The sequence below is a fragment of the Geotrypetes seraphini genome, chromosome 5, assembly GCF_902459505.1.
Source record: "Geotrypetes seraphini chromosome 5, aGeoSer1.1, whole genome shotgun sequence".
NCBI lineage: Eukaryota > Metazoa > Chordata > Amphibia > Gymnophiona > Dermophiidae > Geotrypetes > Geotrypetes seraphini.
Window position 1 is genome coordinate 20,609,463 of NC_047088.1, and position 12,467 is coordinate 20,621,929.

Below are 12,467 nucleotides of genomic sequence, written 5' to 3' on the forward strand. Positions count from 1 at the left end.
ATGGACCACTGGTCTGACCCAGCAGCAGCATCTCTTATGTTCTTAACCGATTAACGCACTCTAAACGCTATGGACACGTTAGCATTTAGCACACGCTAATCGGTTAGCGCACCTTAGTAAAAGAGGGCCTTAGTTTCTTCTCTCATAGCAAGAAACTCTCTACGACGTTCCTGTGTGGATTTGGTAACAACAGGATAAATCCACCGATTCTGACCACAAAAGGGAGTTCCACCTTTTTTGAAGTATAATTTCATAACCAACGATAAGTCTCGTTCAAAGACTCTAACTTCGGAACCTGAATCCTCCAATATTGCGGTGAGGTTTTGCGGGTTATTTTCTTCCGGTTCGTGTACTGTCATTTCTCCAACAGTAGCTACAAGAGGTGGTTAGTGCCGGACGGCGTGCCGAATGTTTTACTTGTACTTTTTTGTTCATGTTGTGTCCCGTGTGCCATCATAAAATGTCATGGTTTTTTTTTTTTTTTAAATACTTCTCCCCTACCAGAGACCGCTGTACTCACCTCTTATCTCATGCCAATATTAACCTTTTCCTATCGTGTGTCCCGGATGACGGGACATTCCAAAAATGTCGTTGTCATCGTATGTCCCATACTAATAAAGAGCCAGGAACACAAAATATTTGAATTTACAGACTTATGACTTATTTACATTATGTTTACAATAGCCGTAACTGATAGCGGTGAATAATACAAAACTTTGCTAAAATAATTACGATTGGAACCAGCGTAACTTAAAATGTATTACGATAGGAAAAGGTTAAGAAGTACATGTCACCCACTTTCCTTTGTGTATGTCAGACACCTACCGCTTCGAACTTCACGGTATAGCGGTATATAAGAAATAAATTTTTATTATTATTATTCCTTTGCTCCAGTGGTCTCAAACTCAAACCCTTTGCAGGGCCACATTTGGGATTTGTCGGTCCTTGGAGGGCCTCAGAAAAAATAGTTAATGTCTTATTAAAGAAATGACAATTTTGCATGAGGTAAAACTCTTTATAGTTTATAAATCTTTTCTTTTGGCTAAGTCTTAATAATAATATTGTCATTTAAAACTAAAGAGACATTTCATCAAGAAACAGTTTTATTTTAATTTTGTGATTATGGTAAAACATACCGAGGGCCTCAAAATAGGACCTGGCGGGCCGCATGTGGCCCCCGCCCAGGCTGCAAGTTTGAGACCACTGTTTTGCTCTGACGGTCGTAGAGTTCCTGCAAGCATTGGAGCGGCACAGTGCATTCAGCGCGCCAGCGCTAAAAACCTCTTGCGCGGTCTTGCAAAAAGGGGAGTTTGGTTTCTGCATTTCAGCAGAATGTGAAAAAGGTTTATCCCTTGCCCAACCGTAATGTTTCCTAAGCAGAGAGGCATAGAAGTCTTCCGGGAAAATAATTAACAGTTTTTTTCCGCAGGTTATTGGCTTCCACTGCCTTACAGTTCAAATAAAACTAGGCCCTTGTCCCATAATACTCTTTAAATTCAATGTGTGACTTGAGTAGGATTTCAGTTTTGTCACTTTTATAAACTTCCCAGAGCTCCGAGTGCTATGGCACGAAGCCACGGTCATCTCACTTTATTTCAAATGTCGTGCTACGTGTTCCTGGGAGGCTCCCAGACTTTTGTTCTTACATGGAGTCGAGATGCTCACCGATGGAATTCCAAATTTAGTCCTGCATTCTCCTCTTTTCAGGGACTTTTTTCTGCTTTGGGTTTTGCAGGCTTCGTGTGCACGTGATTCACGTTAACTGTTTAATCAAGCTGTTTACGTTCAGGAATTTTTTTTTCAGTCTGCATAAAATAGGGAAGAAAGCCTTTCGGTCTCCATAGGTGATTAGAATTTTCTAGTTTTGCCAGGCGCCTTTGTCACTTAAGAGGCTTTTTATCCAACCTGACCTGAGTGGTTATTGGTCTGAGAATATGGTGGCTAAACTTTATACAAACAAAAAGGGGGAAGGAAGAATTTTGCCTCAATAATATCTACTTTACGTAGAGGGTGGTGGATGCCTGGAATGTGCTCCCGAGAGAGGAGGTGGAGAGTAAAACTATGACTGAGTTCAAAGAAGCATGGGATGAACACATAGGATCTAGAATCAGAAAATAATATTAAAAATTGAACTAAGGCCAGTACTGGGCAAACTTGCACGGTCTGTGTCTGTATATGGCCGTTTGGTGGAGGATGGGCTGGGGAGGGCTTCAATGGCTGGGAGGGTGTAGATGGGCTGGAGTAGGTTTTAACGGAGATTTCGGCAGTTGGAATCCAAGCACAGTACCAGGAAGAGCTTTGGATTCTTGCCCAGAAATAGCTAAGGAGAAAACATTTTTTAAAAAATTTTAATTGAATCAGGTCGGGCAGACTGGATGGACCATTCGGGTCTTTATATGCCGTCATCTACTATGTTACTATGTAAAAGCAGGAGGGATACCCTCTCCCTCCTTCCACCAGATGCTCCCCAGAAACTCCCCCCCCCTCCCCTTCGGTACCTTTTCTGCTGGATGCGGGAGGAAAGCACAGTCACTCCACCTTCATGGCCCACTGATCCAAAATGGCGGGACGTCCCTCCTCAGTATATCATGTGATGTACGGGGAGTTCTAAGGCCCTGATTGACTCAGATGCCTAAGGCCCCTCCCAAGGGAAGGGGCCCTAGGCATCTGATCCAATCAGGACAAAGACTTTCCAATTTGGGTTCGTGGGCCTTGAAGGTGGAGGGACCATTCTTCCCTCCTGCGTCCAGTGGTTCAGGGGAGCATTCGGTGGCATCCCACCTGCCAATTTTCTTTTGCACGTGGGGGGAGTGGGCATCCCTTCTGCCATTTTTTTCTTGCAGTGGGGGGTCAGCATGTAAGGAGGAAGTGGGCATTCCTCCTGCCGTTTTTGTAGTCATGGAGGGGGAGGGGGTAAATCCGGACAGTCTTGAGTTTACAGTTCGCTTTCTTCCTCATAAAAACTTTCTGTGGTTGACCAGCAATATAGGTAATGGCCAGTTATATTAGTAAAAAGAAGGCTACCCTGACCGCATGCAAAAGTATTAAAATGGATGGGGTGGAGAATGAGGGCTGAAATGTTTCATTTGTATCTGTCCAGAACTTGGTGTGAAGTTGAAAAAGAAAACAAGCAAACTCTTCTTAAGTCTACACATGGCTTGTAGTATCCTGTGTGTTATTGGAGAGGGAGGTCACAGGGTCATGCTGGGTGTAGATGTTTAGCCCGGCTCCAGATGCTGTGATGGGCATCGCTCTGCCTGGAAGGATTGCACAAGAGTTATTTTTTTTTTCTGTACTGACTTAATGACGGGAGAATTGCTCTTTGAAGCTTGTCCAACATATGTTAAATTAGTTCAGTGAAAAGATGCCGCCTACAAATAGTTTGTGGGTCCTTTTTTCTGCATAATTTTTCCTAGAGATGTTTGAGGAGAGAGAGGACAAAGGTTCAGATTATTTCCCTTTAAGATCATAATAACATAAGCACTGGGTCAGACCTTAGGTCCATTGTGCCCAGCAGTTCGCTCACGCGGCGGTCCAACAGGTCCAGGACCTGTGCAGTAATCCTATCTATACCCCTCTATCCCCTTTTCCAGCAGGAAATTGTCCAATCCTTTCTTGAACCCCAGTACTGTACTCTGTCCTATTACGCTCTCTGGAAGCGCATTCCAGGTGTCCACCACACGTTGGGTAAAGAAAAATTCTCCTAGGACAAGCAGGATGAGTCAGCCACATATGGGTGTTGTCCCAACACCTCCCAATTTGCGGATAAGCTCTCCAATAGCTCAGAGAGATTTTTTTTTTTTTTCTCTCTGAGCACGTGCAGTGCCCGGGCCCCACTGGGCATGCCCGAGCCCTACCCATTTCCCCCTGCTTCCCCCTAATCCCCAGTCTTTAGTTTCCGCCCGTTCCCATCGGTCGGATTTTTCTACAGCTCTCCATTACAACTTTTCTACTCATCAACTTGAAGATGTGAATCATCTAAAGAAACAACTGGGATGCAGGAGGAGGATGAACACACTGGATCCTCATGAATTGTGCGCCCACTGATTGGATCCGGCGCTCGAGGTTTCCGTGTGGCTTGCATTGTGCGCACATGTCACCACGTGCACGCAAGCTAAGGAAGAGGGCACTGAGAGACTTCATGAAGAGAAGTGAGGCCCGAGAATCTTCCTCCAGCAGCCATCCTCATCGGAGTGTAGCAGCGGGGGATCCACAGACGAATCCGGTGAGGAGCCTCCAGGACATCCTGGCTCAGTCAACCCCCCCCCCCCCCCCCCGACTGCAACTTGCCCGGTCAAGAAATCTCTCCCGGAGGTCCTGCATGCTGTCGCTAGCCGCCAGCCCCTGCAGGAAGCCGATAGGAGTCTCACCAGATCAAGAGATCTCTCCAGGAGTTCCTGCATGTTACTGCTTACAGCCAGCCTCTGCAGGGCATGAAGAGAAGTGAGGCCCGAGAATCTTCCTCCAGCAACCATCCTCATCAGAATGCAGCAGCGGGGGATCCACAAGCTACAGTGGCAAGGAGCCTCCAGGATGCCCTGGCTCAGCTAATCCCCCCGCCTGCACTTGGCCCGGTAAAGAAATATCTCCCGGAGTCCCTGCATGTTGCCGCTTAGAACCAGCCTCTGCAGGGCAGCTGATAGGAGTCTCGCCAGACCGAGAGATCTCTCCAGGAATCCCTGCATGTTGCCACGCACAGCCATCCTCTGCAGGGCAGCCGATAGGAGTTTTGCATGCTGCTGCGTAAATCCACAGCCTCTGCAAGCAACAGATCGGGGCTTTCACCCTCCAGATGGCATGCTGCCTCTTACAGCCAGCCTCTGCAGGGAGCCGATTGGGGTTCAAAGGTAAGTCCTATCTGCTTGTTTTTGGGAAAACCTCTGATAATCTGTTGCAGCCCCGAGGGCTCTGCCCCACCCTCCTCCCAATCTGAATTTAAGGAGAAAGAATCTCCCATGCTTCTTTCCCTTGGAGGGGACCTGCAGACCTCTCCCCCCAGTAGGAAACATGCTGCCCCAGAGTTCAGCTCATAAAGGACATGCTGAAAAAAACAACAACAACAAAAAAACAACTCGATGTTTCTTTCCCTCTTGGGGTCCTGCAGAGTCTACAATTCACACCTTTCCCACCCCGTCCCCCTCCCCCTCTCATGTGGGAACGAGGAGTCTGCCTTTCTCAGCAGGGTGCTGATATCTTCAGAGATGCGGCATGTCAGACCATGCCTCTCCAAAGGTGGGGGTTTGAAACTCCTCAGTCTAAAAAGCTGTTTGCTCTTCATAAAACCTAGGCAGAGTGCTTTTCCAGCTAGCATGAGGGACTCTGTACTATTCATGATTTCTATAGCACTGAAAGGCATATGCAGCGCTGTACAGTTTAATATACAATAGGCAGTACAGCAGCAGAAGCCCACTCAAGAGGCATTATCACCCCTCTTTCTCTGCCTCCAGGCACAGTGGGAAACGCAGCCAGGAGCACTGGCACAGATGAAGGGGTGCATCCTGCCCCTTCTCTGCAGGCTCTCCCCCCCTCTCAAGAAGGACAGAGAAGGGGGGTGAGGTACATGGAGCCACCCAACCAGTCAAGTGGAGCAGCACATGAACCTGCGAACCACCAGGGGTGGGACCGGCAGCCACAGTTAATCCTCCTGCTGACCCATTCCTCTCTCAGTGGGCTACACTCCCCACTATGTCCCCCTTAAGAGGGAGTCACGCACAACAACATGGCGCGGTTCAGCGGCATGCCATGCACCCAAGCAACGGAGGAACAAGCTACACACCAGCCACGCCCCGAGTCACCACCCACAAAAATAAATAAATATTTACTAAAAAAAAAACAAAAACAACCCACAAACGAGGACTCACCCCAAGTCCCTCCAGAAACTCACAGCCTTTCTCAAGATCCACGTGGGTGGACAACAAGTACCCAAGACAGAGTACTACAAGGCCTGAACTACCAGTACCAGTACTTCACGCAGGCAGTGGCGATTCCAGTCCACAAGAACCTCCTGGACTGCAGAGACAAGATTTGGCTGACTCTCTCCTCAGGGCAACCAACATCAAGGAGACTGGGATTGAAGTACCAGATCTTTCCAGCCCAGGGATTCGACAACCCGCAGCAGCCATACATGGACATTGCGGTAGCTTATGAGAAACAGGGCAGCACGACCCCCCCTCCAACCCCCGTCAGGGAAGGACCTGAAAAACCCTGGTTTCCACGGGGAAAAAGACCTTAGGATGGGAAAAGGTTACCCGCTCAATTTTCACTTAACAGCACTTTTAGTCTGCTAAAGAGTATCCTGATAATATAGAATTCAAATAACTCAGTTCAAGAAGACCTTAAAAAGCCAGATTTTCAGGAGACTTTTACGGCTTCTTTTACGAAGGCGCGTTAGGGCCTTAACGCGCGGAATAGTGCGTGCTAAATTGCTGCACGTGCTAGACCTTAACGTTAGCATTGAGCTGGCATTAGTTTAGAAGGGTAGAACATAAGAAATGCCTGCACCAGATCAGACTTGGGGTCCATCCAATCCGGTGATCCGCACACACGGAGGCCTAGCCAGGCGTACATTAGTCACTCGTATCCCTCAATGTGTCCTGCAAGAAGATGTGCGTCCAATTTTCCCTTAAATCCTAGAATGGTGGTTTCCTCCACCATCTCTTTCGGGAGAGAGTTCCAGGCGTTCACCACTCGCTGTGTGAAGCAGAACTTTCTGACGTTTGTCCTGGCCGTGTCCCCTCTCAGCTTCAGTCCATGACCTCTGGTCCGAGTCTGGGTCACATTTGCCAATGTGAATAACACTGATACTTGCTCACTATCCTTTCCCCCTGCTGGTGAGTGAGCTTGCTCCATTATGTCGATCCCTTTTAGCAATTTAAAAGTCTCTATCAGATCCCCTCTCAGTCTTCTCTTCTCAAGGGTGAATAATCCCAGTTTTCTGAGGCGATCTTTGTAGCTCAAGTTCTCCATACCTTTTACCAGCTTCGTCGCTCGCCTCTGCACCTTCTCCAGCAGTGTTATATCCTTCTTCAGGTATGGAGACCAGTGTTGGACACAGTATTCCAAGTGTGGTCTGACCATTGCTCTATAAAGCGGCATTATGACCTCCCTTGATCTACTCATGATTCTCTTCTTTATCATGCCTAACATCCTGTTAGCTTTCTTTGCCCCCGCTGCGCATTGAGCCGACTAGTAGCGCGCGGTAGTTTCCTGCGTGCGCTAAAAACGCTAGTGCACCTTAGTAAAAAGAGCCCTAAGTCATTTTTCTTCCCGTTCCGGGTTTTCTCAAAGAGACAGACCAATCTGTTCTCTTACTCCTGCTTACATCACCAGCTTGAACCCATCCTCCCTACCTTTAATTCAATTAATTAATTAAATTTCTTTAATTCATTAGTCTTTAATCTTCTATTAATCAATAGTAAAATTCATCTAAATTAATTCTCTCAATTCATACAGCAATAAATACTTTAAAAAAAACCTACGGCTCATTTCAGAACACAGAACTGACAGAAAAAAGTTTTACTTATCTTGAAAAAGTGCTTTTAAGTGCTATATTGAAAAGTGCATTCGTGCTGTAAACTGCTTCAATTCATTTCCATTTTTTTGTATCTTAAATTGCTTAGCTCTTGCTTTAAGATAACCAAGGCTGTTGCTTATTACTTTCAATCATCCAACGCAGCCTGCGTTTCGCAGGATACAATATACCCCTGCTGCGTCAGGGAAAAGTCTCTCTAGCAACGCTAAGGAATAAAGACAGACAAAAATTACTAACTATTGAAAAGAAGCCAGCTTAAAAATTTTACCTTTCTTATAAAAAATCACTCTTACCTTCTCTAGGCTATAACATTACAAACATAGCACGTTTGGTGATGAAGCTGAAATCCTTTAAAGAGAACTGATACCTAATGGCTAAATGGCACTTTGTGCTGGTCTTTGAGCTCCCTCTTCTGGTCATTTCTGGAAGTGGCATATACATCTCCTAAGCTCACTAGTTCCTACAAGTCTACTATTTGTTATTTCTGTAGCGCTACCAGACGCACACAGCGCTAAAAAAGGTGCATGGAGTGGGAGGGTAATGGGCAGATAGGGGGTGTTCCTCAAAATTACATGCGCCTAGCTTTAGGTGTGAGGTCTTCCACCACATTTACATTGATGCAAATGGTCATACCTAAAGTTAGGTGCAACCTGTGAGGCCTAAGTGCTGTGCTATGAACTGCACTTTAGGCACCATTTATAGAATAGTGATTAGTTGTGGCATAGCCATGGTGCGCCTGGGTGGGCACAGGCCCACCCATTTTTCACAGGCCCGCCCAGTCTAATGGCCCATGAGGTCCTGAGACATTTCAGTGGTGGCATCCGCCCATCTTTCTCTGAGGTATCCCCCTCCCCCCCCCCCGGTCTCCCTCAGCCATCGCTGGTGGTAATTCTTATAGGTGACCAGTGCTGACCCTGCAGGCTTCCCTCTACTGTGCCCATTCCTTAATGACATCATTTCCTTTTTCTTTACTGGCAGAGACATGGTAGAGGGAAGCCTACAGGGCTGCTGCAGGTTGCCTATAAGAATTGCTGCCAGCAATAGCTCTGAGGAAGACCATGGGGGGAGGTGCTTCAGAGAAAGATGGGCAAATGCCATGCCACCTCCCTTCCCCGCCCTCCCAGAGGAGCAGATGCTGTTTTGGGATGGAGGAGAGGAGACCAATAAAGAAGTGAGTAGGGGCAGAAGGGGATGGAAAGGAACATGGAGGGAGATGGATGCAGGGGCAGAGGAAAAGGTTAAAACAAGCTATATATGTACGTGGGTGGGCCCCAAACTGGCAGGTCTGGCTACGCCCCAAGTGCCTAGGCAGATTTTTTCAGTGCTAATCTTTTTAGGCACAATATATAGAGTCCAAAATGTCTTAAGGTAGAGCAAGCAAATAAACTGATATCTAATATAATAAAACGCTAGGCCGCGCATGCGCACTTCCTATGTGTGCGCCGGTTTTCCGTGAGCTGTAGCGACACATAGGAAGTGTGCATGCGCAGCTTACGGTCTGTCCTGCTCCCTGTTGAAAGATGCAGCGGTCGCCGCCTCTCCGCTCTCGCTCTTCCTGCCCCCCCCCCCCCCCGAGGCGGATGTCGACCGTGGCAGCCAAACCCGGAAAACATTTTAAGGTAACACTTTTCTTGCAACTTTGCATCCAGAGAGCTACATTCTTTCTTGGACCAAGCTCCTTATGTCGTTACGATCAGGACAGATTAACTGTGCCACTTACATCAAAAGCCAACCCTTCCGAGTTTTAAGTTGGGTACTGCTTCTCCTGCGGCGCGGCGGCCCGAGTCGGATGTCGGCTGCAGCGACTGCTGGCCGCGGCGGCTGTCGGCAGCTGCAGGCCGCGGCAGCCAAACTCGGAAAACATTTTAACATAAGTAGGGCATGGAGTTCAGAAGGAATGTATGGGGGGGAGGAAAATACTGCACAGGGAAGTGGGGTGGGAGGGAAATGCTGCAACACATGGAAATGGAGGGCAGAAAAGGGGTTGATGGACAGGGGAAGAGGTGCTGATGAACAGGGAGGGGGGGGCAGAAAAATAAAGACAGGCTTACTGCTGGACAGGGGAGCAGGAAAGAGGTGATGATGGACAGGGGGAGGTAAAACAAAGGGAGAAGGGCTTTTGCTGGATAAGGTGAGCAGTGATGGGGTGGTGGAGGACACAGGGGAGGTAAAAGGAAGGGAGAATGGACAGGGGGAGCAGGCAAGGGGTGGTAGTGGACAGCCAAGGAAAAAAAAAGGCAGACAGAAATACAGAAAGCAACTAAGGAGAGAGAAAAAAAAATAAAAACAGACACACACATATATATTCTAGCACCCATTAATGTAACGGGCTATAAGACTAGTATATATATAAATGCCATTCCAGATTCCATGCGTAACCACCGGAATCAGGCAGCTATTTCTAATGTACAGTAGATGCACTTATGGGAGCCAAGTATCACAAGAGCAAGAACACAGAAATGATATGTTTTGAGGAACCAAAAACGTGCATAAGGCATAAGTGAAACACCAAGGAAGGAAATGGGTTTGCTGAAAGGCATCACCAAACATAACGCTTGCCAGTGCAGTCATACTTATAATGTACCTCATTTATATTAAAGCTAAGCCACATTTTTCCATGCCATTAGACTTTAATACAGAAGTGTAAGAACTTTGGACGTGGTGACACAGCATTATTTTATTTAGAGCTGCAAATCCGTTTAATAAGATTTTAAAAAATGCTTTAAAACAGAAATGAGCTTTTCTGAGGAATATTTTGGGAATTTTTGAGACTATCATGACTGTTTTGGATGTGAGCTGAAATTGTTGGATTCTCGTAATACTGACTTATATTGTTAATTTTTAGGGCCTGCCAGGTTATCTTGGGCCTCAGGGAACAATGGGCCCTCCAGGATTTCCTGGACCAGAAGGTTTGCCAGGGCCTAAAGGAGAGAGAGGATCCCAGGGGGCTCCAGGAGGAACTGGATTTAAAGGCGATCAGGTATAGTATGAAAAGTAAGCTAGTGCCTTTCTGTTCCCATAATGTTCAGCTGGGTTAAGCCTATGAAAGGGCAGTACAACCTTTTGACAGCAACAGTGAAGATAACAGCAGTGGCATACCTAGTGTTTTGTCACCTGGGGCCAGTCATGTTTAACACCCTCCTCTTCTTCCTCTATGTGAAAAAAAAATGATTTTTAGTAATAATCCACAAGTCATACAATAAGGCAGCATATTAAACATTGTGGTAAGCACCAGAATATCAATACAGTACACCCATTGTAAAGCTAAATAAGTCAGATTAGTACAGATTGATCCTGCACAATCAATGCTTACAGAAAACCATGTCTTTTTCATACATACAGTGCACGTATACACCCTCTCCCAGTATGGAATAAGTAGTTACAAACTAAAAATAGAAATATGTAGACAAAAGTTAAATTGAACCTCCAAGAAGCCAGACTCTGCATACAGTGCAACACCACAGAAACAGTGATAGCATATGTAATTTTGAAAAAACTGACACCACATACAAAAAAATGGAAAATAAAGTAATACTATTTTATTGGACTAATACATTTTTCAATTATCTTTCAGAAGCCAGAACCTCCTTCCTTAGGTCAGTACAGTATACTGCTGTTACGGTATGTTATTCTGACTTGAAGAAGGAGATTTTGGTCTCCAAACTTTAGTCAAATATGTATTAAAATTAGTCCCGTACAAAGTTCACCATATTTCCACTTTCTGTTTATAGACGTTTATCAACACAACTTTATCAAAACTACTTTATCCTAAGGCAAAAAATAAAAATTTTAATAATTTTTTTCACCTTCGTCGTCTCTGGTTTCTGCTTCTCCATCTTCTCTTCCTTCCATCCATCTTCCCTCTCTCTTTCCCTTCCATCCAGCATCTGTTCTCTTTCTCTGCTCCTTCCATCCATTGTCCATCCTCTTTCTCTACCCCTTTCATCTGTCTACCTTCTTCCCTTTTTCATGCCACTGCATAACAGCACAAATGATAGTTACAGAGCTGGTGCAGGGAAATTAGATATCCTAGGACCCCCCATTATTCAGTCACATATACTTATACAGGTTCTGGCCAGTATCCAGCTAGATCCCACATAAGTGTCTTATGAAGGCTCCTAACTGTGTATTGGGCCTGATCTGTGTAAGCTCTGATGGCTAGCACATAACGATTTTGCCCTGAATGTTCAATGCTAGTGCCTGGATATGGCCCAGCACTGTGCCATAATCTTCCCTATGCCATATCCTTCAGCAGTGGACATTTTTTAAAATGCTGGTCACCACTGCCTGAATATTGACCGGTATGCCTTCCATGAGCCAGATGAAGATGCTCATTGTGCTGGAAAAATTCCGTGGGCCTTGTGCTTTACATTTCTCTTCTAAAGGGCTTTTCCTATTTCAGAACTATGTTCATCTGACCTACTAATATGAGGCCCCCTGACACAGCTGACTGTCTCATGGGCGTCAGCTGGGGGGCCTGAATGTAACTGGCAGTCTTTTTTTTCAGGATTTGATTAAGAAGTTTTCTTTATTTTAACTATTCTTTTCAACTTTGCTGTGTAGGGACAAATGGGAGTTCCTGGATTTCAGGGCATTAATGGAATTCCGGTAAGTCTCTTACGTCTAAATATTTAAATACAGTTAATGTATATGAAGTGTGTCTGTGTACGAAATGTCACGGGTGCAGGATTTATTGGGCTGGTCTGGTTTAAATTGTGCACAGTGCTTTACATTCATGAGTTAATAGTAGGATTCTGAGGACCGGCAAGAAGAGAAATCTAAGCACGAGAAGCGTAATGAAATGAATTCATCAGCTTCAGTGAGTCGTAAATCAGAAGCAAAAGGTAGAGCAAGCAATTCACCATCCAGAACTTTATAGAGACTGTGGTAATATCAATATAGAATATACAAGGGCCGTTGAAAAAGTATCAGACCT

The 12,467-nt window shown here is 45.8% G+C and overlaps 1 protein-coding gene across 3 annotated transcripts in view; it reads left to right on the top strand.

The window, feature by feature from the left end:
* The window catches only part of COL4A6 (collagen type IV alpha 6 chain), a 457,507-nt gene that overhangs the window by 251,595 nt on the left and 193,445 nt on the right, over positions 1-12,467 (top strand). For all 3 annotated transcript variants that reach the window (XM_033945312.1, XM_033945314.1, XM_033945315.1), the window contains exons 4-5: positions 10,377-10,511; positions 12,095-12,139. In XM_033945312.1, coding sequence (XP_033801203.1) covers positions 10,377-10,511; positions 12,095-12,139 — 180 coding nt within the window. The remainder of the gene's footprint in view (positions 1-10,376; positions 10,512-12,094; positions 12,140-12,467) is intronic.